Raw genomic sequence first — 27867 nt, 5'->3', positions numbered from 1 at the left:
TGTGAAAGAGAACCCCATTTTCTTTGGCCATAGTGGACAATCATAAGCCTAAAGATAAGATACACCTAAAACTGGAAAATCAGAGAGTAATAACATAGAATTTGCTAAGATCCAAAAGAGGTTTTTGCAGAGTGGAAAACGGGGATGAGCTTCAGGATTTTTTACTTTTTTATCCCAACTTGGAGAATTGTCTGATTCTTTAAACTGTGTAGTTTGATATAATAAAAACTAAATTTAAAAGTGCATACAATTGGGGCGCCTGGGTGGCTCAGTTGGTTAAGCGGCTGACTTCAGCTCAGGTCACGATCTCACGGTCTGTGAGTTCGAGCCCCGCGTTGGGCTCTGGGCTGATGGCTCCGAGCCTGGAGCCTGCTTCCAGTTCTGTGTCTCCCTCTCTCTCTGCCCCTCCCCCGTTCATGCTCTGTCTCAAAAATAAATAAACGTTAAAAAAAAATTAAAAAAAAACAAAAATAAAAAAAATAAAAGTGCATACAATTATTTTTTAAAGGAACATAACAAAAGCAGTAGAAGTGCAAGCAGAAAGCTAAAAGGTGCAAAAAAAAAAAAAACCCATGGTAAATAGAAGATACAAAATAATATGATAGAAACAAATCAGTAATCACAATAGAAGGGGATAGATTAAACCAGTCCATAGAGTATCAGCTCTGGAACTACATTGTGTGGGTAACAATGCTGATATGGATTAGCTCTGTGACCTTAGGCAAATTACTTAACTTCTCTGTGCTTCAGTTTCCTTATTAGCAAACTGGGAATAATTATAGTACTTCCCACATAGGTTCTGTGAGAAATAAGCACTTTAATATATTAACAAATGAAATAAAAATACTGAGAGCAAAGCTTGGCACATAGTAATTGCTGCATAAGAGTTTACTCTTGTTATTGGTAACAATTAGATTTATAAAAATTAGATGTTAAAAAATTCCAGTCATTTACTACTTAAAGGGGCATAATGAAACTATAACATCAAAGAAAAACTAAAAATATGGCAGAGGAGAGGGACTTTAAAAAGACATACGAGACAATGGGGCACCTGGGTTGCTCAGTCAGTTGAGCATCCTGCTTCGGCTTAGGTCATGATCTCGCAGTTGGTGGGTTCGAGCCCCGCTTCAGGTTCTGTGCCTGGAGCCTGCTTCAGATTCTGTCTCCCTCTGTCTCTGCCCCTCCCCGCTCACGCTCTGTCTCTGTTGCTCAACAATAAATAAATGTTAAAAAAAAAATTTTTTTTAAAGACATACCAGACAAAAATAATGAAAAGAATGAATATATAACAATATAATAACAGAACATGTAAGCTTGGGGGCAAAGAGGATTAACAGAAAGAAAAAATTTATCAAGGATAAAACATTTACCAGGACCATAAAACTTAACATCATACCCTCAAAAAACATAAACCAAAACACTGCCGAGGCTCAAAGAGAACTCAACACATTTGCTGAGAGATTTTAGTACCATTTTCTCAAAATGGATAGAATCACAGAAAAATAAGAAATGTGAAAAACAGGCAACAAACTTGATGTGGAAAGAACCCTGTACCTCAGGAAATACAGAATCCTTACCATAACTGCGTACACACTAGGCCTCAAGGGAAATCCAAGTATTGTTTTTAATAGGAAAATAATAATAATATAATAAATAATAATAATAATTTAATAAGACATAATAAATTTAAAAATTTTTTTAAAAGGAAAGAAAAACAACCTAAATGTCCATCAGTAGACGGATGGATAAATTCTGGTATATTCACAGAATGGAGTACTATATTCGCTGGTAACAATGAATACATTATATAGACAGAGACAGGGATATATCCCCAAAACAATGTAAAGTGAAAGAAAGCTAATTGCAAGACGATACAAACAATTTTATATTGTTTACATAAATTCTTATAGCATGTGAAACAGCACTGCTCATGATTTGTACATACATACTTATGTATGAAAGAATAAAACCGTGGATGGAAGGGAGACTCACCAGCCTCAGGCTCTTGAGAGCTCTGAGGGAACGGAAATGGATGGGGGGAGGAACAACAGGGACTTTTGCTCTATCTGCCACATTTTGTTTCTTAAAAAAAAAAAATTCTAAAGACAAAAACATTAGTGCTTGTCAAATCTTGGTAAAGAGGGCGTGGGCATTAGTCAAACTATCCTGTGTACTTTTATGTGTGCTTGAAATAGTTCATTAGGAGATTTTAAAGAGAAGCAAGAAGTCCTCCGCGTCAAATGGCTGGAGAGAGAAAGGAAGGTAAAGGCTGAGTGAGGCGAATCCCTGGGTTTTGTACATGAGAGGCTCCCGTGAGCCCAGCAGAAGCAGAGGCGGTGGGCCGGTGGATGCAGAAGCGCCAGGCCGTGGAGACCTGAGCAGAAAGGAAGAAAGGAAGGGACCTGAGCGTCCCTGGGGTAGCTGCTTTGGGGAAGGGGACAGAGACTTGAGCAGGAACTCACAGAAGGCTGACCAGACCCTAGCCACGGGCCCACTGAGAGCTGGAGGCCTTGACTTCACAATGGTATAAATTGGAGGAGGATTTTCTCTAACGGGGCTCCACAAAGTGAAGCTGGAAAAGCAGAAGCCGGCTTGATTCTGGATGAGGTTTTGCTGGAGGAATGAGAGAAAGACAGGGGATCTCAGGGAATCTCAGCAAGAGACTTGAAGCACTGGGCAGGGTGGAGGGTGAGGCCAGAGCCCAGGAAGAGGGTGAGGGAGGCAGCAAGAAAACAGAGGGCTGGTAATGTGCCCGGCAAGGGGGATGCTGGAGAGAAACGTGCTAGAGGCAGAGCAGTTCAAGTGTTTGGTCACCTGAAATGAGATGGAGGAAAAGGATGCCAAAATTGAGGTCAAGGTGCTGAGAGGGGAGCATTTGGCTGCATTTTCCACATGGATTTGATATCCCTTACACGAAGGCAAGCTCCCAGGAGAAGAGATAGATGCTCAACTAGGAGCCAAGCACACAGTCTCCATGCATGTGGAAATCAGCACTCAGCGCAAGTAGGGAGTGTAGCCAGATAGAACCAGCCTCAAAGATTTAGGGGTCTGGAAACAGCAACCAGGCCTGAAGAACACAAAGGAAGCCTACAGGGAAACCAGGTGTCCTGAGCAAAGACCAGCTTCCAGCAAAGGCCAAGAAGTGGAGGCTGAAGACAAAGGGGTTTGTTCCAGAGGGTGAAGAAAGGAAGAAGCAATATGCATGGCAGGGGTAAAGGCTTGGAGGCAGGAAGCCATGCCATTGTAGCATGGGGGGGGGGGGGGGGCGGGGAATGAGGGAGGGCTCAGTCTGGCCAGCACTCAGCAGCGGAACAGCCTGGGAAGAAAGCCTACGAAACACCTGCAAGTGTCCCTGCCCTCTGAGCCCAATAGGATTTGAAAAACTTGATCACAGTGACTCCTCTATTGAGCGCCTGCCATGTGCCCAACATTTACCTTTACTACCTGTAACGCTCCAAAGTAGGTATTGTTATCCTCATTTTACTTACAGAGAAACTGAGGCTCAGAAAGATTCGGTCACTTGCTCAGGGTCTTGCCCTGCACCAATCCCAGGTCTGTCTGACTTTGGAGTCCATGCTCAATGCACCACCTCACGCTCAGGATGAGAGAACCCTGCTCCTGGGACTGGAATCACAACAGCCTCTACACTCCTTGCTGGGAGAAGCCAGGAACCCACTGTGCTCAGTAGAAAGCCAGATCCTGCCCCTTCATCCCAAGGGGTTTACAATTTGGGACAAAGAGGGCTGTTGAAACACGGGGAAGCCAGGGTCTGTGTGTAAGCTGATGTAGACACAGGAACAGCGGCTCAGGGCCAGCCAGGGGAAGGACAGCCAAGCCCAGGGACACCTGTCAAGTTACCACGGGGAGTGGAGTCCACCTCTCCCTCCTTATCCTATCCCATACTTAACATGCCCCCCTCTGTTCTCCTCCTCTCCTGCCTGTCCTCGCAGAGATAGAACCAGCTCTAGCTACGGCCAGAACAACAAGTCCTTACGGCTTTAGCCTTGTCACTGTGACCTGTTTACCCTCCACAGTCCATGATCTATCATGTCTGAGAGATTTCCACCTGCTGGTGATGTAACAGCTTGGTGGGGCCAGTGACGTGAACTCTAATACCACGAAATGTACTGGGCACATTCTGAGTCAACAAAGTGCTGGTGTGCCAACCGAGATAAGGGTTTTCATTGTTTATTTGTTTGGGTTTTGTTCACACATACCCTTTTCCATCTCCAAAGACCTGAGGCTACTGGCAGTCAAAATTGAGATGATGATGATGGTGGTGGTGGTGGTGGTGGTGGTGACAGGACCAGTGAAAATAAAAATAATAACACAAAACCATAATCTGATAAGACACAAGATCTAAAAGACAATCACAGAGGCGATTAGGTATGAGAAAGCTGTAATTGTTGACTTCATATTGGTTTGGGTTTTCTGGAAGCCCATGAAGCGAGAAATTCAATCAGTTACATTATTGTCATACTCAGAAGAAGGAAGCGCACCAGACTCAAACAGAAAAAAAAGCTTTTCCAAACACAGAATAGCTAACTAAATATCCCCGTGGGACTTTATATACAGGGACCTTAGAATTGTAGCAAAAGGTCCCTGGTCATTGGCAATTTTGCGTAAGATCAAGGTGAGGTTGCCCAAGTATCTAAGCTTCTGGTAGCCTGACAAGATCTATGGCTGGAACCAAGAGCGCCTTGGCAAGTTGAAGTGGGAGGTCCTGTCTATTAAAATATTAACATTACTAGTTTTTTATTTTGTTAATATGTCTAAGACTAGTACAATGTAGAAAAGTATAAAATACAGGGAAGCACAATTATATATAATCACCCATAACTCCACCATTGGCTCTTGTATATTCTTCCATATTTTTTTTATCTAGGCATATATTTACATTCATTTTTGACAATTCACTTTTATAGTATCAAGCTGTTCAGTAACCTGACTTACCTTTTCAAGAGCATATCATACTTATACATCCATGTCAATACATGTTCACTCACAATATGATTTTCAGTGGAGGTGAATACGGACATACCAATAATTTAACAATCCCCTCTTCTACATTGTTTTGTTTTTGATTTTTAAAACAGCACTGCAATGGACATCTTTATAGCTAAATGCATGCATTCCATGGTGATTGCCTTAACATAATTTTTAAATAGGAGAACATTTTCTGAACAGATACATTCCTATTCGCAAACCCTTTGCAACAATTCTGAAGACCTCCCAGGTAGGTTGGAACCAGTGGCTTAGACCTCAGAGGCATAGATGCACCACAAAGCTCTCAATGATCTTCCATCTATGCTACTTTTCTGGACTTCCAGAGAAACATGGAAAAATGAATGCATGTATCTAATTTCACTTTTTTCTGAAACCTCCCTCAAACTATGGTAAAGAGATTTTTTTTTAAGAAAAGACTTAGACCCATAGGACCAGGAAGGATAGACGAAAAGGTGCCAGCAAGATAGTAAAGGTAGAAAATAGGCAGACCCTTTGTAATTGATTCAGCAGTCCTGAGAGAGCGGATCATAAGTTGGCAGTGGGGAAAGGTGAGTTCCCACCTTTTTTTTATCGCACTGAATTAACAAAAGGCTTAAGGAATTATAGTAGATCTGCAGCTAGCCTACGTTGCACCTGTGTGTGAATTAGAACTAACCTCCTCATTCTCAAGACACACTACTGCCATCTGCCAGAAACTTGTCATAATTAATACACAATTCAATAATGTCCACAGTGTGAGAAAGGTGTCCTCAGAATTGGGCAGTGCACAGCTTGTACAGACATACATAACAACCCTGAACGCAAGGCACCAGTTACCACTAGAGGTGAATGAAGAGGCTGTTGTAAATTGGGAAAGATTGGTTGAAATTATTTAAAGAGCAGGTAAAACTTTAGCTCCTTTATCTCACCTTAGCAAAGACTGGAGGTTTATTTTCTAAAAAGGGAAAAACTAAAAAAGAAAGCCAAGCAGAGTTGAGAACAGGGATGCTATGCTAGAAATAAAGGGATTAAATCAAAGGATGCCCTCTGAATGCTGAGCCCCATCCTGCTTCTTCCACTGAGCCCCAAGAACACTGGTATCCAGGCCTTTACCCTCCAGGCAGGAAAGTAAGAGAAACTTCCTAAGGACACATGACCAACTCAAAAGGAAATACCTAAATATTTCTACATTAGGAGTTCCCCAACTGAACATTCCAGAGGATCATCCAACAGTGAGGCTCACAGCCAATGAGTGCCACTCATGTACTTGGAGCTTCAAACCAGCTTTAAAATCCTGACTCTTAAATTTAAGCAGACAAGCAAACATTACCAGTTGTTTGAGGACAGATCCTAATGTGAAAGATAGAGACCCAAAACAAACATTTCAAAAAGACCTTGAAGAAAACCAAAGCTATACAGAAAGAACACATAAAAATACCATGAATATTGGGGTAGCTGGGTGGCTCAGTCAGTTAAGAGTCCAACTCTTGATCTCAGCTTGGGTCTTGATCTCAGGGTTGTGATTTCAAGACCCATGTTGGGCCTGTGTTGGCCCCGCATTGGGCATGGAGCTTACTTAAAAAAACAATACCATGAATATCATCAGAGAGTTAAATATATCACATCGATGAAATAGGAGTAGGGTATTATAAAAGAACATTCACAGATTTTTTTAAAAAGATCTTGCAAATTAAAAAGAAGGATGCAGAAACGAAAACCTGAATAGAGGGTAAGGAAGTCCACCAGAAAGGAGAGCATACAGAGAAGGAAGACATCAGAAAAAAAGTAAGGAAATTAGACGGCTTGTCCAGAACTTTCCTAGTATTGGAAGAGATAAAGAAAAAGTGGTACAATCAGCTTGTAAAACAATTCAGCATGACCTGGTAAAGATGAATACACACGTATTGTACCACTGAGCATGAGACAAAGATTCATTAAATTTGTTAATTTATTCAACAAATATCTATTGTGCACCTGCTAGGTTCTAGTCTTTGTGCGAAGCACTGATCATATGAGAATAAACAAGATGGGCGAGACCTCTCCCTTCTCAGAAACCAACTGAAATTGTTCATCCCAAGGCAGAGGTGAAGTATGGCACATCTCTGGCTCAATTTTGTCTACAAGGTTTGGGGCTCCATGAGAGGAGTGTCTTGGTAGGTTTCCTGTGGACAGAACATATATATAAGGGGATTATAATTATTCTGTGGCTCAGAAGAGAAGCAAAAGTACCACCAATGCTGTATTGAGAAAGAACAAGTTTAAATCTAATAATCTTTAACAGAGGGGGTGCCTGGGTGGCTCAGTTGGTTTAGCATCCAACTCTTGACTTCAGCTCAGGCCATGATCTCACAGTTGGTGAGTCTGAGCCCCACGTCGGGCTCTGTGCTGACAATGTGAAGCCTTCTTGGGATTCTGTCTCCGTCTCTCTCTGCCCCACTCCTGCTTTCTCTCTTTCTCTCTCTCAAAAATAAATAAAAATAAACTTAAGAAAATAATCTTTAACAGAGTTGTTCAAACATAAAACCAATCGTCTGGGCAGATGGCAAGTTGGCTGTCAGTGGAGGTGTTCGACGCTAAACAGGATTGATTCACTCAACCGAGCGGTGACTGTGTGCCAGGCACTGTGTGAGGCATGTGTATTAGTCAGCTATTCTGCATAACAAATCACCCCAAAACTTAACATCGTATGATCTCTCACAATTGCTGTGGGTCTGTGGCTAGGCTGTGCAGTTCTGGTCTAGGATATGTCATGAGGTTGCAGGCAAGATGTTGGCTGGGGCCACAGTCATCCGAAGGCTTGACCACACATCTGTTTCCAAGGTGGCTCACTCACGTGCCTGGCAAGTTGGTGCTGGCTGTTGAACAGGGGCTGCTGTTCCTCTCCGTGTGGCCCCCTCCCCAGAGCTACTTGAGTGTCCTCCCAACAGAGTAGCTGTCTTCCCTCAGAGTCAGTGATCCAAAGGAGAGCAAGGTGCGAGCCACAAGGCCCTTTTGACCTAGCCTCAGGAGTCATACACCGTGACTTCCATAATAGCCTATTGATCACATAGGTCAGCCCTCCACCCATGAGAGAGACCACACAGGGCGTGAGCCAGAGAGGAGCATCAATCTCGGAGCCATGTGGCAGCCTGCCACCACAGTCTGTACACACAACGGTGGAGGAATGGGGTACCTGTCTGTGTAGAGTTGTGTTCATTTGCTAGAAACAGTGTCAAGGAATTGGCCCGAGAGACAAGGCGATTCCCTCCAAACCTCAAGTCCTATGATTTTGTGCATAGGACCTAGTTTTTCAGTTACTGCATCACTTGCCTACCGTCTCAGAGCCAGCTGCTCAAATCCTCTTTTTTTTTCAATGTTTTATTTATTTTTGAGAGTGAGAGCGTGAGCAGGAGTGGGAGGAGGGACACAGAGAGAGGGGAATGGAAGATCCGAAGCAGACTTCATGCTGACAGCAGCAAGCCCGATGCCGGGCTCAAACTCACAAACCGTGAGATCGTGACCTGAGTTGATGTCAGATGCTCAACCAACTGAGCCCCGCAGGTGCCCCTCAAATTCTCAGTCTTCTGACGTGGGCAATGCTGGGGTCTCTAACTATTTCCCTCCATTATTAGCTGCTAATTTCACACGGTGAGATAACCATGGTTCTGTCCTCCATACTTTCAGACAGAGAAGTCCCCAGATGACCCCACACTTGTGGTTTCTCTCCCCAGAGCATGCCATCACCTGTGTGCCCCATCCTGGGATCACGGGGTGTCCTATGATAACACCAAAAGAACACAGCATCCCCGCTGTTTTTGACTGGGCTGGAACAATCCCTCAACAGCAGTAAGGCCCTGTGGGTTCAGGAGGAGAGCAGGCCCCACACCCTTCCTTTGCCTTGTGCTGTCCTCTCCCTAATCAAGGCCGTTCCATCACCAGACACCTCAGGGGTAGTGACCTCTCTGACGTTCTCAAATGACCTCTGACCTTTGAGCTTTGGGGATGGGTGCAGGTGTGTGGCTAGCGTCTCAGCCCAGCCCACACCAGGGCTGGCTGACACTCCTTTGGGGGCACTAGCCCATGCCTGTAGAGGAGTCCATCACATCCGGGTCACCTGAGGGGCCACGGGGGCTGGGGGAGCTTCAGGCCTGAGATTGTGCTGGGCTCTGGACAAACTGCACTGGGCGATATTGATGTGGGCTGTGCAGAAGTCCAGGAAACACCCCCTACCCGGCACTTGCAGGGGACTCTAAGTACATGGTTCTTCTGGGTTTAAGTGTTTCAGTCTTGCTACGTGGTCAAGCCTGGATCCCGGAGTAGCTCTGGTGAATATTTATTAATTTATTTGTTTGTTTGTTTGTTTATAGTTTTGAAAGTAATACTATTAGGATGGCTATTATTAAAACAACAATAGAAAATAACAAGTGTTGGAGAGGGTAAGGAGAAAAGAGCCTCGGTTCCCTGTTGACGGTAATGTAAAACATTTGCATGAAAATATGGCGTTTCCTCAAAAAGAATTAAACATAGAATTACCACAAGATGCAGCAATTCTGATCCTGGATATATACACAGAAGAATTGAAAGCAGAGACTTGAAAATAGCATAATAGCATTATTCACAATAGCCAAAGGGTAGAAACAACCCAGGAGTCCATCAATGGTGAGTGCCTAAACAGAATGTGGTCTATACATACAATGGAATAGTATTCTGCCTTTAAAAAAAAAAAGAAGTAGAAGAAGAAGAAGAAAAAGAAGGAGGAGGAGGAGGAGGAGGAGGAGGAAGATATTCTGGTCCATGCTACCACATGGATGAACCTGGAAAACATTACGGTAAGTGAAAGGTGAAAGAAGCCAGGCACAAAAGGACAAATATTGTATGATTCCCTTATGCATATTCTCTAGAACAGGTCAACTCCTAGAGACAGAAAGTAGAGCAGAGGTTACCAGAAGCTGGCGTGGGGGGTGATAGTGTGGAATTCCTTAATGGATACAGAGTTTCCTGTTTGGGATGATAAAGAAATTTTGGAAAGGGGCACCTGGGTGGCTCAGTCGGTTAAGTACCTGACTTCGGCTCAGGTCATGATCTCATGGTTCGTGAGTTTGAGCCCCGCATGAGGCTCTGTGCTGGCAGTTCAGAGCCTGGAGCCTGCTTCGGATTCTGTGTCTCCCTCTCTCTGTGGCCCTCCCTCACTCACACTCTGTCTCTCTCTTTCTCTCTCAAAAATAAATAAAACATAAACAAATTTTTTAATAAAAAAAGAAATTTTGGAGATAGCAGTGATGGCTGTACAACATTGTGAATGTAATTAATGTCTCTGAATTATATAATGGTTAAAATGGTAAATTTTATGTTATATATATATATATGTGTGTGTGTGTGTGTGTGTGTGTGTGTGTGTGTGTGTGTTTACCACAATAAAAAGGTAATACTAAATAGTATCTTAAAATCCCAATACTATATAAAATATATAAAGGGGAAAGCAATATCTCACCTTTCTGAGATGAACCCTGATGAATTTACCACCTAAGCTTTCAGTTTCCTTTCTCCCATGGAAGTCAGATATCAAGAATCGAATATGATCCAGCAGAACCCATCTGCCCCTTGTGTGGTGGGCATCGCCCCTGCTCTATGGGGTTCTGGGGGGCTGGACGGCTTGCTTGGGTTTGAAACTCCGTTCCACCACTTGTTACCTAATGTACCTTACCATTCTGAACTGCCTTTTCCTTATCTGCTGTATCTTCAATGTTACAGTTTGTTGGGAGGAGTATATGAGTCAATGTACATATACCATGGGGGGCTGGGGGATTTTGTTGTTGTTATTGTTGTTTTGTTTCAATGTTTATTTTTGAGAGAGAGAGACAGACATACAGACAGACAGAACGTGAGTGGAGGAGGAGCAGAGAGTGGGAGACACAGAATCGGAAACAGGCTCCAGGCTCTGAGTTGTCAGCACAGAGCCCGACGTGGGGCTTGAACTCATGAACCGCAAGATCATGACCTGAGCCACAGTCAGATGCTTAGCCAACTGAGCCACCCAGGTGCCCCTGTTTTTGTTTTTTGATATTTATTTATTTTTGAGCGGGAACGGGCGGGAGCGTGCACAAGTGGGGAAGGGGCAGAGAGAGACAGAATCTGAAACAGGTTCCAGGCTCTGAGCTGTCCGCACAGAGCCCAACATGGGACTTGAACTGACAAGCCGTGAGATCATGACCTGAGCTGAAGTCAGATGCTTAACTGACTGAGCCACCCAGGCACCCCTCTACTGTGTTTTATAAAAGCACCTAGCACTAGGGAGCACAGAGTATCAGCTTTATTGCAATGCCTGTATTATAACTTTCTGCCACTGGACATTCCTCATTCCCTATTTTCTCTTCTGTAACCTCCCTTCCTTTCCTACTATTTACCACTGCCTCAAATGCCTGTACGGGGCATGCACAGAATCCATTTCTTTCCAGCCTATTCCTTAACGTTTCCTCTTTAGCAGCCAACATGGAGTACCAAATACAATTCTCTCTCTGAGAAGAATTTTAGGTCTAGCTGTTGAATTAACGGACTTTTTTTTTTTTTTTTACCTCCTTACACATTCACATACAAATATACATATGTTTCTGAACGGGGTTGTATAATGCATAACATCCAGAACCTGGCTTTCGTTTGCTTAAAATATCTTGGACATCCTCTCATAAAGAGATGGATTCCCCAAACCAAATCAGAGCATTCTTCTTGTACTTGGGAACTCACGAGAGAGTGAGCCCCGTCGTCAGAACATGTATGAAAAGGGTGGGTAGAGCTGGCTAAGTGGATATTTCGTCTTTGGATAACGTGTGACATCTTTTTCCACCTCTCCTTAGAGCACCCTCGAAAGCCCTCTCAGCACTCCCTGCCCTCACCCCTCCTGCAAGCTCATCCCCCCAGCCCTTGGTGTCCCTCAAAGTATCCCCTGCCGGCCCCTGCCAAGCTTTGCCAAGCCATGATTTTCGCCCAGCTCAGGCCCACCAACGCCGAGAAGACACGCTGCGACCAGACTGGACTAGTTTCTCAGCAGCTTTATTGAGTAGCGAGAGGTAGTGTCTCTTTCCACTGGACATGTGTCCTCAAGCTTGTACAAGAACTGCCTTGGGACAGACAGACAGACCGGTGGCCGGGCAGGGCAGGTGTTCCTGGTCGCGTGGGAGCACCAGGGACAGTTCAGCTCTCCAAAGGGCCTGGCGCCTGCTCCTGCTCGGGGAGGGCCAGAGGCATGTCCTGGTTCTCCTTCTCCTTGAGGGTGCTGAAGAAAGAGTTGACCTTGTCTCTCAGATCCTTCTCCAGGAAGCTCAGGTGGTCTTCCATCCCGCCTGCGTAGGGGCCCAGCTTCTGCCTGAGCTCCTCCACCTGCTGCACCAGGGCTCTGTTGAAGGTGTCGCCGTAGGGCCCCAGGTTGCGGCGGAACTCCTCCACCTGCCGGTCCAGGTGGCTGTTGAGCTGGGCCAGCGACTCCTGCAGTCCCTTGGCGTTGTCCCTCAGCTTGCCGCGCACGTCCTCGGCCACCGGCGCCAGCCTCTGCCGCAGCTTGTCGGCATTGGCCGTGATCTTGGCCTTCAGCTCCTCGGCATTCTTCTTCATCTGGAAGGCCAGCCCCTCGAGCTGGTGGTTGAGCTTCTCCTGGACGTCCTGCGCGTAGGGAGCCAGGCTGCGACGCAGCTCTTCCACGTTCTGGTCGATCTTGACCTTGAGCTCATCGGCGTAGGGCGTGAGATGCCCCTTGAGCTCTTCTATGTTCTGGTCGATCTTGGCCTTGAACTCATCTGCGTAGGGCGTCAGTGAGGACTGCAGGTTGTCCACGTTCTCGCGCAGCACGGCCTCCATGCGCTGCGCGTGGGACGTCAGGTGGCGCCGCAGGTGCTCAGCGTGAGTGTTGACCTGGGTGCGCAGCTCATCCGCGTATGGCCCCAGGCGCTGCTGCAGCTCGCGCACATTGTCCCCGATTTTCTGGCTCACCTCATTGGCGTGGGGCAGCAGCCGTGCCCGCAGCTCCTCCAGCTCCTTCCGAATCTCCTCCTTCAGCTTCTCCGAGTCTTTGGTCAGGCGTTCGTGCAGCTCAGTGGCGAAGGGCACGAGCTTCTTCTGCAGGTTATCCGCATAGGTGTTCACTTGCCCAAGCTTGTCCTGGAAGAGGGCACTACAGAGGAAGGACACAAGAGGGCCACTGTTACACTTGGCATTCCGTGCCAGGACCTTGTCTCCTTATATACCTGCCTAAGACAGGTGAGTGTTCAAGGGTACTGAGTTCACCCAGCTCGGCTCTGTGGCCTTCCCTGCGGCAGACCATGGTTTGAGAGGGTGGATGCAATAGACCAAGTTATTACCTTTTATCTCTGAGTCTCCCCCTGACCTTGAGTCACCTATCATGTGACCTCCAGGGGTTTGCTTTCCCCTCCCTATCTGTGAAGTAGAAAGGGCAGACTTTGAAGTCCTTCCCAGCACAGGTGCACTATGACATAGGTCACATTCATTGATAGGATGTTAGGCTCTGGACCCTTTCCAGTGTCTTTTACAGATTCAAAATACTGGTTTCCCTGTACGTGCCTGTCCTCACAGGCTCCCCAGATATCCCCACGTCCCTTCCCATGATGTCCCAGGGGCCCGTCTTTCTGGAATGTGTTAGGACCCAGCTCCCGTGACATCCCCCTCCGTCCCTTTCTTCCATGCATCTCAATGCTAAGACGTGGCCATTTGGCACAGTCTAGAAGGTTAAAGCAGAAGATTCCTTAGGGATTATCAGTCCAACCCCCTGTCTGCATGTGGATCCCAGATCCAGAGATCTCAGGGCCACTGGGTGAGTTAGTGGCAGGGCAGTGGGCATCCTAAGCCCAGGTCTCCTGCCTCTGAGCTCAGCCTTTGGCTGCCGCATTGCATGGCCTTTAAGAAGCCCCACCCCACAAGTCGTGTCTTTCTTACTTGAGCTGCTGGGTGAGCTCAGACTGCTGGAGATGTTCCACGGCTTCCTTGGCATTGTTGCTCAGCTGACTGAAGTAGTCCCACACCACGGTGGCCACCTGGTCGGGACTGACCTCAGCCCGGGCACCTGGGCAGGAAGCAGAAAGTGATTCATGAGGACCTATCTCCTTCCTTGCCCCTCTGCGCCAGCCCTGAGCTGCAGACCAGCTGATGGTGGGGGAGCCTGACCGCTGATCTCCTCCTCTGTGCTTCCCTAGTTAGAAGCTGGGAAGTTAGAAACTGGGCTGGCACTCACGCCAGCGGGCAGAACATTCTCAATAGGCCAGCCCTCCTGTGAACCGAGTGGCAAGTGGGCAGCCTTCTGTGTCCAACTGGGGGATGACAGGCATTTGGAACCGTCCTGTTGCCTGGGCCTCCGACTCTCCATCCTGCCCACTCGATGCGGCAGAGGGTCCTGCCCAAGGGCCCCATCCAGAGGAAGCTCCTACTCACCGGTGACAGCCACTAGGGCCAGGGTCAGGACCACAGCCCTCAGGAACATCCTGGGCTTCTCACCGGGCTGCACTGGATCCTTTCTGGAATCAGACGGCGCAACGGGAGAGGCTCTCAGGCAGCTCCACCTGTGCTGCTGTCCAAACTGACCAAAGCTCAGAGCCAGCCAGCCATTTAAACTCCCACCAGCCTGCCCTCCCCGCCTCCCTCCCCCGTGTGACTCCACGCTGGAAGATGACACATTCCCAGGAAGCCTCTTGGACTTTTGTGACTCTAAGACAACGTGGAAGCTGACAGTGGACTGAGGCTTGGGCAGCAGTCAGAAGAAGCTGTTCTGTGCTCATGCCCCACCCAGTATGAAGGGAGGGTGGGGAGCCATGAGCTGTGGGAGGCAAGAGGCCAGGGAACCCCCGAGCCAGGGAGGGACTGATGCCCCAGGGGCCCTGCTGACAATTCTGGATCTTAGCCAGGTTTGGGGAGTAAAGTTCACACCTCCTCTGTCTGCCTCAGGGGAAAGAGTCCCCCCGCCCCACACATTTCCCAAACTGACTCCATCTCAGAGCACCAGACACTGGACTAGGACATCCAGGGTCACAGGGACAGCAAGCTAAGATCCAGAGCTCTGGTCAAGGTGCCCAGGAGGAGGGCGAGTGGGCAGGTCGGTGGTGTGGCAGAACCCTGTATTGAAAGGGTTAATTAAAAAAAAATTTTTTTAAATTCATTTTTGAGGGAGAGAGAGAGAGAGAGAGAGAGAGAGAGAGAGAGAGAACACGAACAGGGGAAGGGCAGAGAGAGAGGGACACACAGAAGCTGAAGCAGGCTCCAGGCTCTGAGCTGTCAGCACAGAGCCCAATGCAGGGCTCAAACTCACAAACCGCGAGGTCATGACCTAAGCTGAAGTCAGACACCCAACCAACTGAGCCACCCAGGCACCCCTTGAAGGGGTTGATTTTAAGTGTGCTTCATGTCCCGCTGCTGCCCAGCTGTGCCACCTTGGCCTAGTGACTCAACTTGGCCAAATTCTGAGCCTCAGTTTCTCCTTTGAACACGGGGTTGCTGGGCATAATAAATGAGCTGTTGCTCGTGCAATGGGTGTAGCGCCTGGCTCAGAATAAGCACTACACAGTCGTTGTTGTTATTAATAATAACCTTGTTTTCCTGATTGGGGCCCTGGCAGGGGGTCCAGTAGAATGCTCATCCCTCCAGAGAGAGGGCAGAGTCAGGCCCAGCCCTCTAGGGGTCACCAAGGTGGGGTACGATGCAGGGGAAATGGCTCCCAAGCTTAGCCACACTCCCTGGGTGGGAGCAGTCAGCCTGTGCTGAATCTCAGGACCTGAGCCTCTTAGGGGACTTCTCACTGGGGGCCGGGGGATGGGGGCAGGAGGTCTTCTAGGAGACTTCTATTGTTCTCCACAATGAGGTCATACACACGATTACAGAAAGCCATCCACCAAGAAGACAATGCGGCCTGCTCTGCATGGGCCCCTCTGCTAGACCATGCCACCTGCAGTGACTCTGAGAGGAAACTCATTCCCACTGCACTGTTGGCTCTGATCCGAGAGCACGGGGCCCGACACGCGGGTGGACTCCTGGCCACCCGCCATCACGACAGCCCACAGTTGTGTTAACCCTGATTTATCGGGCCTCCATTTTTCATACTCCAGAAGTGGCTTGATGTCTCATGGGATTAAAGACAGCTAAGGCCTTCAGCTTCTTGCGCCCTGCCGTGTCCCCATACTGCCCGCGGTCGCCTCCAGTCTCAGGGAGCCCCGCCTTCCTGGACAGCTGTCCCTCTCTTGCGGTAGTTGTGAAGGGCTGATTCTGGAGTCGGACTCCATGGGTTTGCGTCCGGGCTTCCCACTTACTGTCCACGTGACCTCGGGAAAATCTCCTAATCTCTCTGAGTCTCAGCTGCCTCAGCTGGGCATAGAATAATGAGGAATCAGTGAGACAGTGTGTCACGCTGGGAACAGTGTCTAGGAACAGCACTAGCCACATTTCACCCTGCAAGCCTTACCTCCCTGCCACACTGGCCTATCGCTCCTGTTCCTGCTCCCCAGTCAGGCACAGTCCAGTCTCGGGTGGGTGCAAAGGTCAGTGCTCAGTGCCCCCATCCCTTCCCCCGGGGCCAGAGATGAAAAGAGCAATGAGTCACCAAGAACATCTCAGCTGCAGCCTGACCTCTTGGACTTGGACTGTGAACAACAGGTGCCACCAGCATGTGACAGGTCCTGTCTCACTTGCCTGGGCGTACACACACTGGGAGTGTCTGTACCCCGCTGAGCATGTCTGAGAGCATCTGCCAGGACGTGCACAGATTCACATAAGTGTGCAAACACTTCAGCTGTCTGTGGGCACAAAGCTAAGGCATCTCGCTAAGGGACCGGTGCCGGCCTGTGCGACAGCCACAACCACGAGGGGGGTGTGCTGCTTCCTGACATGTCGTGGGTGGATGCCATTACTGAATGCGTATGTTTCCCCAAGTCAGTGGGCATGTTTTGCATCAGTCTGTAAACAGATTTGCACCGGGAACAGGGGAAGAACGAGGGTCCAGTCTTACAGCGTTCGCGCCACGGGCTCGGCCTCCGGCTGGGCCTCTGGTTCTCTTTGGGCACAGATGCTGGCCTCTCCTGCAGGACCTGACCCTATGAGACAAGAGACGGCCCCATGGGTGGACACAGGGGGCCCATGTGATGCTGGGCACATCATGTGCCTCTCTGAGCCTCGCTCTCCTTGTGTGTGCAATAGACGGCCCTAATGGTTGGTAACACAATGAGGTTGAAAGTCCAGCATTACAGCCACCCTCCTGTCCACCCCACAGGGACAAAACCAGGGGTCAGCCCAGAGCTCAGAGTCAGGAGGGGAGAGCTCAAGACCAGCCAGAGACAGGCAAGTCACATGGACATATTCCCCACAGATGCTCCGCTCTGGCCCTCCCCACAGGGCAGAATTAAAGAGGGGTAGCTCCTGTTGTTGTTACAGGAAGGATCTGGGTGGGATAATAGGAGGAACTTCCAGCATGGAGAGGCATGGGGAACCAGATCCTCTGGCTGGCAGGGCTGAATCGGGGCTCCCCATCCAGCCTAATGGCAGGGGCATGGATCACAGAGGCTTGTGTGCTAAGCCTCGCCCAGACGCAAGGAAGCTAGTGAGGAATCAGCCTAGCCCTAGAGGACCAGTTTTGGCCCCAGCTGCTCAAGCCTCCCTCCCACCCCCTCCTTACCACCACTGGTGACTCCTTACAGCCAGTCTGTGGGCCAGGCCCAGAGCAGCCACCTCATCCCAGGGGAGCCAGCGTGGGATGGAGAGAGAGAGAGAAAGGAGAGAGAGGCAGCTTAGGCTGGCCCCTGAGAGGGCCCCTCCCGAGATAGCCCTACTGAGACCCAAGCCAGAGCTGTCAGGAGGGGCACTCAATTGTGCCAAGCCCTTTGAAAGAGGAAAAGTCCCAGGACTCATGGCATGCCACAACTCTGCTGCATGGGCCCACACACCTGGGTTCTCTGCCCAGCTCAGCACGACCCTGCTGGGTCTCTCTGCCCCCATCTTCTGACCTCCCTGGCCTCAGGGGGCCCATTGCTACATGTGAGAGAGAGGACAGGTTCCTCCAGACCCTCCACACACAGGGAAAGAGAGTTGGAGGGTCCAGGGCCAAGGGATCCAGCCAGCCCATTCTAGCAGGCGCAGGGACCGAGGACTTTGTACTCTGACCCAGCCTGGAACCTGGATTCCCTCTGTGGCCTTCACCTCCGGGGCCGAGGGACAGGCCAGAACAGAAGAGTGACATGGGCACAAGTTGCTGTCTACCCTCCCCGGTGCGCAGATCCTTCAGCGACCTGATCAGCTTCCTTTCCTCCCCACCCCATCACCAAAATCTGTGCTCAGGAAGAGATCTGAAACTGATTTACTCTAAGGTCTGAGTGAATGATAAATCTCCAAGGGTCTCATCGCTCCAAGCTGCCTAGCACCAGTATTGGTATTTGAAGACCTGGATTCTGGTTTCCAGCTCTACCAGTGATGTGCTGTATGTACTCGGGGACATCTCTACCCCTTTGAGCCTCAGGTCTCTCATCTACCAAATGGGATCGTTAATATCTACTTCATAGAAATCTATTTGCATTTTAACAGAATACAAGATCTAAGTCAAAGGAATGAACTTCTAATGGAGAAACGTCAAGTCTTAGCAAACAAAGAATTCTGAGGGTGGAGCCAGGCCTCTTTCTCAGGCCTCTGATTTCACACCATGGAGTTAGTTGCTTCTTCCTGAGAAGATGGCTGCCTGCTTTCAAAAGCCCTATTTCCTCCTGCCTTCAGACTATGCTGTCTAGGGATAGACAAGGTGTTTGGGAGGAAGAAAGAGATTTATCAAGCCTGTTCCATGAACCAGTTGCTTTGTACATGGCTCATTTACTTTGTACCACAACTTTTGGCATATCAGCATTCTATCCCCTTTTATAAGAGGAGCAAATCGAGGCTCTGAGGTATTAGGTCTCTGTTCCTGGGTCATATGACTTAAGAGTCACAGGCATCGTTTGAACCTGGGATTTCTTGGCTTCAAAGTCTTATTAGCCTCCCTGATCCAGGTTATGGCTCCTGTTGCGGGCCCAGGGCCACCTTACCCCGAGGAAGGTAAGGCCGAGTCCTCTCCTGGACAGCCCCTGCAGAGCTCCTCTGTCCCCTCTCCCCACCGGACTGGCCTCACCACAACCTCGGTTCGTTCCAGCTCCCCTCCCAGCCAGGGGGCTCTGAGGGCTGCCATTGCAAAGCTGAGGAAACCAAGGCCCGAGGTGAGAGGTGCTCAGCGCTGGCAATCAGTCCCAGTTGTCGCTGTCTGGGGAAGGCCCAACCCTGGAACCCCAGCTCCTGCCCCAGGAAATGTTATCAGTGGGTCCAGAGGGCAAGGGGAGGAGGAGGGGGGAAAGGCCTTGGGCTCAGAGCAGTCTGTGCTGTTCTCCCACCACCCCCTGCCCTGGGCTCAGCTGGAGAGGCTCCTGGAGAAGAGACGTCAATGCAGGGGACGGGGCTGTGTGGAGTCAACTGTGTCTCCCCTCCCCACACAAGCCTCTGCCCATAGGTCTTGGGTGACTTCACTCCCGACACCCCACCCCAATACTGAGTTGTTCTCAAGCCTGAAGAAGCCCATCACCTTCTCAATCCAGCCCCCACCCCTTCCAGGCTGTTTCCAGGGCCCAGGGGGCGGGGTGCGGGGAGGGACCTGAAAGGCATGTGTGAAGGGCTGCGGTGGCCCAGAGACCCCTGGCTTCTCCCCTAATGCCTTTCCCCTACCTCTCCCTGGGGAGCCAGGCCGCTTGGAGGAAATGGGGTATGCCTAGTCCCTGAGCCCCTCTGGGCCGCAGGGGTGGCAGGAGACCAGTGTGGTCACCACGGCACCTAGAGATTTCCCAACTCTCCCAGCAAGCCTGGCTGCGTCTGGGCACCCTGCCTCGGGCCCTGGTCTAGACTGATCAGCAGGTGACCTTTGCCCAGCTCACTGGGCCCTCTGTGCCTGCTGTCCTGGAGACAATATAAACCAGGTCAGAACCCTCGGGTCTGCCTGCTCAGTTCATCCCAAGAAACCGCTGCTCCAGGTAATGCCCCCTGGGGAGGAGGAGGGTGAGGGAGAAAGGAGAGGCAGGATGGTGAGGGGCAGAGGACGGTCCCTGCCCAGAGCAGCCAGCACAGACTGGAGAAGAGCTTACTGGAGCCAAGGAAGCCCCGGGGCTAGAGAAGCGGCCAGCACCTCCAGTTGCACACTGGGGGAAACCGAGGCTCATGGAAGGCAGGGCACTTGCTCACAGCAGGACCGGAACTGGCTCCAAATCCATGCACTTTCCCTCACTCTGTGTTTAGGACTGGAAGAAGACTTAGACCCCAGACAGAAAAACCAAGGCCCAGAGAGGGACAGGAATCTACCCCAAGTCACACAACGTGTTAGTGGCAGGAACCAGGCCAGAACCCGGGTGCCTTGATTCCTGGTCTGGTGGGTTTTCTGCTCCGGCCCTCGGCCCGGCGCTCTCTCCCAGCCTGGCTCTGCCCGAGGCCCCTGGCTGAAAGCCCTTCACCTGCCGTGTTAGCTGGCAGCAGGCCCTCTCTCCTCCTGGCTTGACCCAGCTCGGGATCCACGGCAGAGGCCACACCACCATCCCAGGGAGGACCAGAGATGGGGGGCTTGGGGTACCCCTCTCAAGACACTTCCCCGCAGGACAGAGGTGCCATGCAGTCCCGGGTCCTTCTCGTCACTGCCCTCCTGGTGCTCCTGGCCTCTGCCCGTAAGCAGCTCGTGGGGACAGGGCTAGGGATAGGGAGGGGCGGGCAGCCGTCTGCCTGGAGGACCTGGGAATGGCTTGAGGATCCCACACCCTGGCCGGTGGCTGGGCGGAGGCGAAGGGCTCCCCAGAGGCCAGTCTATCTCACTCCACCCCGCTCTCCCGGCAGGAGCTACAGAGGGGGAGGACCCCTCCCTTCTGGGCCTTATGCACGGTTACGTCCAGCATGCCACCAAGACCGCCCAGGACACGCTGACCACCGTGCGGGAGTTCCCGGTGGCCCAGCAGGCCAGGTACACCCTCACGTCTCGGTGCTCGGTGCCGGCTCTGGGCTCCCTCCCGCCCCTGACTCAGCAGAGCCCGGGCAGTGGGGCTGTGGCTTGCTCACACCCACCGGGACCTGTGCCTCTCGGAGCCTCCATGCTCTGGTCTATGGAACGGGGCCCTCACGGGGCTTTCTCGGGCTGGAGAGATGGAGGCGGGCTGTAGCCTTCCTTCCCCTCATCTCCTCCTGGCCTCTTCTCCCTTTGTGGGCCCTCCCTTCTCCAGGCTCTCTGCACGGCTCTAAGGAAGGCCCTGTTAGCTCTTGCTCCCACTCCCTTTTTCTGGTGGAGGTTGGCTGGGAGGTCCCACCCAATCCAATTTTCAGCCTGGTGTGTGTGTGTGTGTGTGTGTGTGTGTGTGTGTGTGTGTGTGTCTTTCTGCCTTGTGCCAAGACTTGGGGCCCGTGTGAACAGAAGTCTGTGCTTCCTCTCCCATCCTGCCCTGCCTTCTAGTCCTCTCTTCTCCCCTGCTCCCTTCCGCACCTCCACTGCGAATTGGCCAGCATTCACATAGCTGAGGCGCTCACAGAATTTCACAGTCCTCAGAACCGGCGGTGGAGTGGGTATTGTTTGTGCCATTTTGCACATGAGAAAATGGAGGCTCAGAGAGGTTAAGGGAACCCCCCCTCCGCCACCCCCCCCCCCCCCCCCCCGCCGCCCAGATCACACAGCTAATTCATCCTCTGAGGATTTTCCAAAAGAGAGACTGCTTCCCTCTGCCCCACACCACTCAGAGGCACCAGGTTGTGCAACCCTGGCAGGCATCATTTGCCTCAAACAGAATGACAGCCCAGGCTTTACAAATCTCCCACTCAACCACTCCCCTCCAGCTGGCCGCAGACCCATGGTAACCAGAGGTCTGCCCCACCCCGGAGAAACAAGCTGGACTTGTGCTAGGGTCCCATCACCCCCTCCAGCATCTCTTCTGCCTGAGGTGACAGCAGAAGGGGTCTTGGCCTGAGGTGTCAGGGGCGTTGCTGGAGGAGGTTGAGAGGGAGGGTGGAGAGGCAGTGGGGATACGGCAGGGGCCCCGCCGCCTTCACGTGAGCTCTTACCCCCACTTCCATTGCTTCCCCTTACTGATTTAACCCTCAGGGACTGGGTGACTGGTCGCTTCACCTCCCTGAAAGACTACTGGAGCACGCTTACAGGCAAATTCTCCGGGTTCTGGGATTCGACCTTTGCCGTCACACCGACGCCAGCCTCTGAAGCCAAGTGAGACCTTGACGCACCACGTCTTCCTGCTCATCCAGCCCGCTGGCTCCTTGGGCCATCCCAAAAGTCGCTTGAAAGTGACGGCATTCTCACCTTCCGCCCCACCCCAGACCTGGCCCACCCCCAAGCCTCCTGCCCTGCCAATAAAACGGGATGAGAAGCTGCCGCGAGTGGGACGTCCCACGCATGCCATGTGTGTTCGGGCGTGGAAATGGGCCAGGGCTCTTCTGTGGGTGGGCGCTGGGCTGCGTCCCACTCAGCCGGCCTGGGGCCAGTGCCCTACGCGCCCGTTAGCAGTCGGGTGGTGTCTGGGCCCAAGTTTCCTCATCACACGGAGGCAGGAGAACTCTGCTTCCACAGGCTTGTGTGGAGGAGAAGATGGGGTAAGGGGTCCGACAACACTTTGATAAACTGTCAGATGCTGTACAACATGACTTGAGTGTGTGATCTGTGCCAGGCACCGTGCCTGGCATCTTTGTGCCATCCATCATCAGAGCTGTCACTGCTGTCCGTGGAGCTCTGTGGAGCTGACTCACGCTACCAGGCCGCCTGGCCCTCTCAGCCACATTGAGGGAAGGAGGCTGATGGGGAGTGGCTGGAATAAGATACAACTAGGCTGTGGTTTGGGGGCCATCATTTTATATCAGCCTTAGTTTCTTATCTGTTAAGTGGGTGCAACAATGCCACCGCCACTGTAGATTGGTTGAATGAATGAATGAGGCTGTGCAGAGCACCTGGCACATCAAAGTACCTTGTAAATGGTCATCCTTGTTGCTCTAGGCTGAGCTGATTTCCCCTTGGGACCAGAATTGGAGCCGGGGGGAATCCGGCGTCTCAGGAACTAAGAAGGAACCCAAAGTTACCCAACAGAGGCTGTTTCCCTTGTGTCCCCAACCCCCAACAGATGTTCACGTCAGGGAGTCCCAGAACCACAGACTACTTGGGCAGGCCCTCGCTCTTCCAAGGAAAAAACCGAGGTTCAGAAAGGTGAAGGCATTTGCCCAATGTCACAGAATCAGCAAATGGCGGAGCTGGACCTGAAGCTCAGATCAGCTGCTCATATTCTGCTCAGCTGACACAGAAAAACACTTCGTTACTCCTACGCTGGGTGTCAGGGGGCTCCTTGGCACATCTGGCTGACATCAGCACCTCCGGCCCCATGTGGAGACATCTGCTCTCCCTTTGGAAATCCACCTGGGCTTTTCTTCTGGCCCAACCGGGCCAGGGATCCCAGCACCCACACCTGGAAAGTGTTCTCACCCAGATCTGGGCTTGACACCTATTACGGCTCTTGATGGCTAGGAACTAAAAAGCCCACTGCTTTACCCAGAAGTTTGCAAGACACGCTGGAGATGGGGGGAGAGGCAGGGGGCAAAAGGCCCCGTGGGGAGACGGCAGGGAAAGTTCCATCAGGGCACTGCCCAGATCTCTGATCTGTGAATCTGGGCACGCACATGGGGGTAAGTACCTGAGTGTGAAGAGGGGGCCGGCTGCACATAGGAGTGTGCGCTTGAGAACGTGCATGCGCCTGTGCACAGCCGTGTGAACTCGAGTGCCTGACCACACGCTTTTTTAAAAAACGACCCAGAATGCGTCTGAAAAGGGCTACCGAACCCATCCAGCTCTTCAGCCCTGGCCTGTGACTTCCGGGTTCAGCTTTGTCATCAGTATCATGGATGTAGCGGCGGTCTACCCAGGATTTGGGGGAGGATGCAGTGAGATGACGGATATGAATGCATCTTAGAAATAAAAGTGGGCTAATTACCTGTAATCAGGTGGGGGTTATTGTTCTGACTCAGGCTTGGAGCCCCGCGGGGGGGAGGGCTGGTTTACACAGCTGGGCTGGAGGAAACATCCGCTGCTTCTGGAAAGGGCGGGACCCTGAGGAGTGGCATGCTGCCCTTGTGAAAAAAAGAAAAGGGAAGCGTCTGTTTTCTCGTTTTTGGAATTCATCAAGAAGGAAGGAGCAAAGGCTAAGCTCTTCGTTTGAGCTCGTCCCTAATCCTTCCACCCCCAGGGGCTCCTTGAGGCCCACCCCAGCCCACCTAGAGCCAGAGTGCTGGTGGGGCTCCTGGCCTGGCCTGTGGGGGGGGGGGAGGGGGGGGTGACACTCCCCACCCGGATGGAGCCCACTTCTCCCAGCAAAGCCAGCCTTGTTTCCTGACCCTCACAGGGCTGCGGTTCTTCTCACATGAGGAGTTTTCAGGTTACTCGGCGTTGGATTGTCTGTCACCTTGCCTGGTCCTCTATGATTTCTTCTCTGTTTGGGCCTCCTCGGGAAGGGGACTCCATCCACTACCTCACTCCTAGCGGCCGGGTCCTCGCATGAGGACCCTGAGGGGCCCAGGTTCCGAGCTGATGGGCTCCGGCTCCCTGTCCCCTGGTCAGAGGCCCTGGCGCGGTGACGTCCCCTCCGCCGCCCGCACCCCGTTCCCATTCTCCCCCCCAAAAAAGAATTTATAGTTTTTTGGAGCACATTTTATTGTTTAAAAATCACAACTGAAGCCTCAACAAACACAAAAACAAAACAAAACAATGCAGCCCAACACGGGCGTCCCGCTTTGAAAACGTTTATTCTAAGAACTCGATCGAAGGCCAGGGGAGCCCGAGGCGGCCCCCCTCTGGTCCCCGGCGCGTCACTGAGCGTTCAGCTTCTTGGTGGCCTCGTCGACGATGGCCATTAAGCCGACCTTGAAGCTCTCCAGCACGGGCAGCAGGCCCTGGCGGAGGTCCTCCAGCGCGGGCTTGGCCTTCTCGCTGAGCGTGCTCAGGTGCTCGCTGGCCTTGGCGTGGTACTCGGCCAGGCTGGCGCCGCCGCTCTCCTTGAGCGCCTGCAGCCGCGCGGCCAGGCGCTCGCGCAGCTCGTCGCTGTAGGGGGCCAGCTGCGCGCGCAGCGCGTCCACGTGGGTGCGCGCGCGGTCGCGCAGCTCCTCGCCCAGCGGGCTCAGCTTCTCGTGCAGCTCCTGCAGCTTCTGGCGCGCGCCCTCGCGCAGCTCCGTGCCCAGCGGCGCCACCTTCTGGCGGTACAGCTCCACCTCCTCTTGCAACTTTTTCTGGAAGTCGTCCAGGTAGGGCTGCACCTTCTGCTTCACCTCCTCCAGATCCTTGCTCATCTCCTGCCTCAGCACCTCCGTCTCCTTCTCCAGGTTATCCCAGAACTCCTGGGTGACCGGGCCGATCTGCTCGCGCAGCTTGGTGACCGTGCTGCCCAAGGTGTCCCAGTTGTCTAGGAGTTTCAGGCTGAAGGGGTGGGGCGGGGAGAGCGAGGGGCTCAGGGGTGGCCTCCCTGCCGGGGCACCCCGGGCCAGCCCCGGGGCCGCCTGCGGTGAGCCCCGAGCGGCACCTGTCGACGTGCCGCAGCCCGGGGGCCAGAGCCCAGCCTAGCTTGCCCTACACACGGTCCCCGCCAGGGCAGCCCGCCGTGCTCCCATCGCCGCCGCGTCCCGTTGTACTGACGGACTGAGGAGTTAGTAAGAGACGAAGCTGGGCTTGCTGCCCAGTCTTGCCTGGCCCCAAAGCTGGGCCTCAAGGACCTCGTCTCCCCACTCCCAGGCCGTCGTCGTCTCTGAAGACGGCCACCCCTGTTGCTGGGCAGGAGCGGGGCAGGTAGCTAAGAACGGGAAGGGGCTGGGTTACACTTGCAGGCAAAAGGCGCTGTGATTGCTGAGCCGGCAGCACAGATCTGCCCCTTGCTACGGCACTACCACATATTATTCTCCCTAAAATGAGTTCTGAGATGATGGGCATTTGGGGGATCCCATTCCTGTGTTCCAGGCCTTCTATGGGGCCCATGAAATAGGTGATCCGGCCATTGTGGCTACATCTTCCCACAGGCCTCTCTGTCCCCCAGAAAGCGCAACCCCTGCCCCTGCCCATGGCCCCAGGCTGGGTCCTTACTTCAGCTGTTTTCCCAAGGCGGAGGCTTCAAACTGGGCCACATACTCTCTGCCGCCGTCTTTGACTGCATCCACGTACACGGTAACTAAATCCTTGACTCGATCCCAAGGTGACTGGGGGTCATCTTGCTGCCAGAAATGCCGAGCCTGGCTCCCTGCGGGTGAGAGGGGAGACCCAGATCAGGCCTGCTCTGGACCAGGATCGGCGCTGAAATGCCAGGCTTGGAGGCAGGGAAGAGGGGGTGAGAAATCCTGCTCCCTGTCCCCAGGAGGGTGGCCCACAGGGACTTAGGGAGAAGGGCCCTCTGCCAAAGGCTGGCTTCCTAAGTTGGGGGGCACGGGGTACCTACCCGTGAGGAAGAGCACAGCCAAGGTCAGCACCACGGCTTTCATCCTGAAGGGACGTGGGTGACCTGGAGGAGAAGAGGGTCCCGGGCTGAGCGGGGCAGGCCTCTAGCGTGGAGGAGCCCAGTGTTCTCCCGCTCATTTTAGCCAGGGGTGGGGGCAGGACAGAGTGGGAGAGGGTCTCAGAACCCAGAGTCCCAGCATGGGGACAGTCTGGAGCCAGGACCCCCGAGCCTCAGATGGCAGCACTTACCTCAAGGGCTCCAGCCGTCTCTGAGCTGCCAGCTCTCCTAGCCTATTTATGTCTCCAGGCAGGGGCTGGGCTGGGAGGCTGATAAGCCCAGCCCAAGCCTTGCTGCTGCTCACTGGTCCTGGCGATGTGGAACTTAGAGTTCAAGGATCAGCTCTGTCCCTGGGGCCGGACAAATAGAGTGGGCAAACAGGAAGCTGTGGGGGCTGCAGGGCCAGGGATCAAGGGTTCAGGCGGGGGCCACGGGGTGGTTGCAGGCTCGCAGGTCCTCAGGGTCGGGGTCATCTGGACCCATCCCTTCTCCTGAGGGGGAGGGGGATATGTGCCCTCCAGTGTCTGTCGTGCCAGTGCAGCCGGGGAGAGGAGGGAAGGAGGCAAGAGACACCAGCTGGCCAGGGATGGCCGGGACTCCTCCACTCAGGAGATGCCCTCCCCACTGTCTCCTTGCATTCCAAGGAGATTATTTAGCACCCGCCCTGCCCTTCCCCTGCAAAGGCAGCAGACGGTCTTCCCACCAACACCCTGTTTTCTATTTTGTCCCAGCAGGTCAGCATACCTCTCTCCAGGCTCTTCCAGACCTCCCAAACCCTTAGCCTAAGGGGACCCGTGGAGCCAGGGAGTGGCCTGGGGAGAGTGTAGAGGGAGGGCTCAGTGGCTCCCAGACTGAGATTTTGAAGACCTGGCATTTCAAAATGAATTCTAGAGACCAACTGCGAATTGCCAGCTCTTGATTTCTGTCATGTAAAAACGTTACCCACGGCCCTAGCCACTCACCCAGACCCCGTCTACCAGGACCAGCTCTGCAAAAAAGAAATGATTTTTTTTTTTAACAGCCCACAAAAGGGCATAATGTCAGAACCAAGGACAGTCTCTTAAATTGAATCCATATATATCTTTGCCTTGTTCGAGCTTATGTTCTATCACACACGGTGAGAATGGATACCAGCCTTCAGGGGTCACCGGTGCAGGGGGAAAGACCTCTGGAGTAGGAGGCGGCAGGAGACCTGGTTTCTCACTTCCTTCGTCCTCCAACTTGCAAAATCCTGGAGAAGGATCGCAAGCCAGTTATGTAATCTCTCTGAGCCTTGGTTTCCTCTCAGTAAAATGGAGACAGAAATGGCTGGGGTCGTCGGAGGACCCCGGGGGAGTCCTGTGAACGCAAACTGTGTGCTCACTGG

The 27867-nt window shown here is 52.2% G+C and overlaps 3 protein-coding genes and 1 long non-coding RNA gene across 8 annotated transcripts; 1 reads left to right on the top strand and 3 right to left on the bottom strand.

Annotated features, from left to right (window-relative positions):
- Nucleotides 1-6916: 6916 nt before the first annotated feature.
- LOC147576947 (uncharacterized) lies at nucleotides 6917-7944 on the bottom strand. The gene is made up of 2 exons (XR_015240587.1): nucleotides 7685-7944; nucleotides 6917-7148 (listed from the first exon to the last, which is right to left on the bottom strand). It is a non-coding gene; the product is annotated as an uncharacterized LOC147576947 (long non-coding RNA).
- Nucleotides 7945-11996: 4052 nt separating this feature from the next.
- APOA4 (apolipoprotein A4) lies at nucleotides 11997-24118 on the bottom strand. 2 transcript variants are annotated; one of them, XM_086679049.1, is made up of 4 exons: nucleotides 23964-24118; nucleotides 14398-14480; nucleotides 13906-14032; nucleotides 11997-13126 (listed from the first exon to the last, which is right to left on the bottom strand). In XM_086679049.1, exons 2-4 carry the CDS (start codon nucleotides 14444-14446, stop codon nucleotides 12154-12156), a joined length of 1149 nt encoding a protein of 382 aa, XP_086535175.1. In that variant the 5' UTR covers nucleotides 14447-14480; nucleotides 23964-24118; the 3' UTR covers nucleotides 11997-12153. The 2 variants fall into 2 exon arrangements, with proteins under 2 accessions (XP_086535175.1, XP_025784833.1); XM_025929048.2 differs by lacking the exon at nucleotides 23964-24118 and having other exon boundaries at nucleotides 14398-14567.
- Nucleotides 19892-22368, top strand: APOC3 (apolipoprotein C3). 4 transcript variants are annotated; one of them, XM_025929109.2, is made up of 4 exons: nucleotides 19892-19982; nucleotides 20597-20663; nucleotides 20830-20953; nucleotides 22079-22368. In XM_025929109.2, the coding sequence occupies exons 2-4, from the start codon at nucleotides 20609-20611 to the stop codon at nucleotides 22200-22202; spliced, it is 303 nt and encodes a 100-aa protein (XP_025784894.1). In that variant the 5' UTR covers nucleotides 19892-19982; nucleotides 20597-20608; the 3' UTR covers nucleotides 22203-22368. The 4 variants fall into 4 exon arrangements, with proteins under 4 accessions (XP_025784894.1, XP_086535177.1, XP_086535176.1 ...); XM_086679051.1 differs by having other exon boundaries at nucleotides 19911-19982; nucleotides 20602-20663; XM_086679050.1 differs by lacking the exon at nucleotides 19892-19982 and adding an exon at nucleotides 20245-20374.
- Nucleotides 24119-24752: 634 nt separating the features above from the next.
- On the bottom strand, nucleotides 24753-26777 carry APOA1 (apolipoprotein A1). Its single transcript, XM_025929031.2, has 4 exons — nucleotides 26693-26777; nucleotides 26445-26507; nucleotides 26096-26249; nucleotides 24753-25438 (listed from the first exon to the last, which is right to left on the bottom strand). Exons 2-4 carry the CDS (start codon nucleotides 26485-26487, stop codon nucleotides 24835-24837), a joined length of 801 nt encoding a protein of 266 aa, XP_025784816.1. The 5' UTR covers nucleotides 26488-26507; nucleotides 26693-26777; the 3' UTR covers nucleotides 24753-24834.
- Nucleotides 26778-27867: the final 1090 nt, after the last annotated feature.

The sequence above is a fragment of the Puma concolor genome, chromosome D1, assembly GCF_028749965.1.
Source record: "Puma concolor isolate L17-30 chromosome D1, mPumCon1.1.hap2, whole genome shotgun sequence".
Classification (NCBI taxonomy): Eukaryota; Metazoa; Chordata; class Mammalia; order Carnivora; family Felidae; genus Puma; species Puma concolor.
This window is presented reverse-complemented; position numbering and strand designations above follow the sequence as displayed.

Excerpts from the sequence above, each read along its gene's own strand:
- APOA4 (XM_086679049.1), bottom strand. The coding sequence starts at position 14,446 with ATGTTCCTGAGGGCTGTGGTCCTGACCCTGGCCCTAGTGGCTGTCACC. Across the intron at positions 14,033-14,397 it reads GGCCCTAGTGGCTGTCACCG|GTGCCCGGGCTGAGGTCAGT; the intron begins GTGAGTAGGAGC and ends CTTCCTGCCCAG. Across the intron at positions 13,127-13,905 it reads GAGCTCACCCAGCAGCTCAA|TGCCCTCTTCCAGGACAAGC; the intron begins GTAAGAAAGACA and ends CTTCCTCTGTAG.
- APOC3 (XM_025929109.2), top strand. The coding sequence starts at position 20,609 with ATGCAGTCCCGGGTCCTTCTCGTCACTGCCCTCCTGGTGCTCCTGGCC. Across the intron at positions 20,664-20,829 it reads GGTGCTCCTGGCCTCTGCCC|GAGCTACAGAGGGGGAGGAC; the intron begins GTAAGCAGCTCG and ends CTCTCCCGGCAG. Across the intron at positions 20,954-22,078 it reads CCGGTGGCCCAGCAGGCCAG|GGACTGGGTGACTGGTCGCT; the intron begins GTACACCCTCAC and ends TTTAACCCTCAG.
- APOA1 (XM_025929031.2), bottom strand. The coding sequence starts at position 26,487 with ATGAAAGCCGTGGTGCTGACCTTGGCTGTGCTCTTCCTCACGG. Across the intron at positions 26,250-26,444 it reads GGCTGTGCTCTTCCTCACGG|GGAGCCAGGCTCGGCATTTC; the intron begins GTAGGTACCCCG and ends TCTCACCCGCAG. Across the intron at positions 25,439-26,095 it reads GCCTTGGGAAAACAGCTGAA|CCTGAAACTCCTAGACAACT; the intron begins GTAAGGACCCAG and ends CCACCCCTTCAG.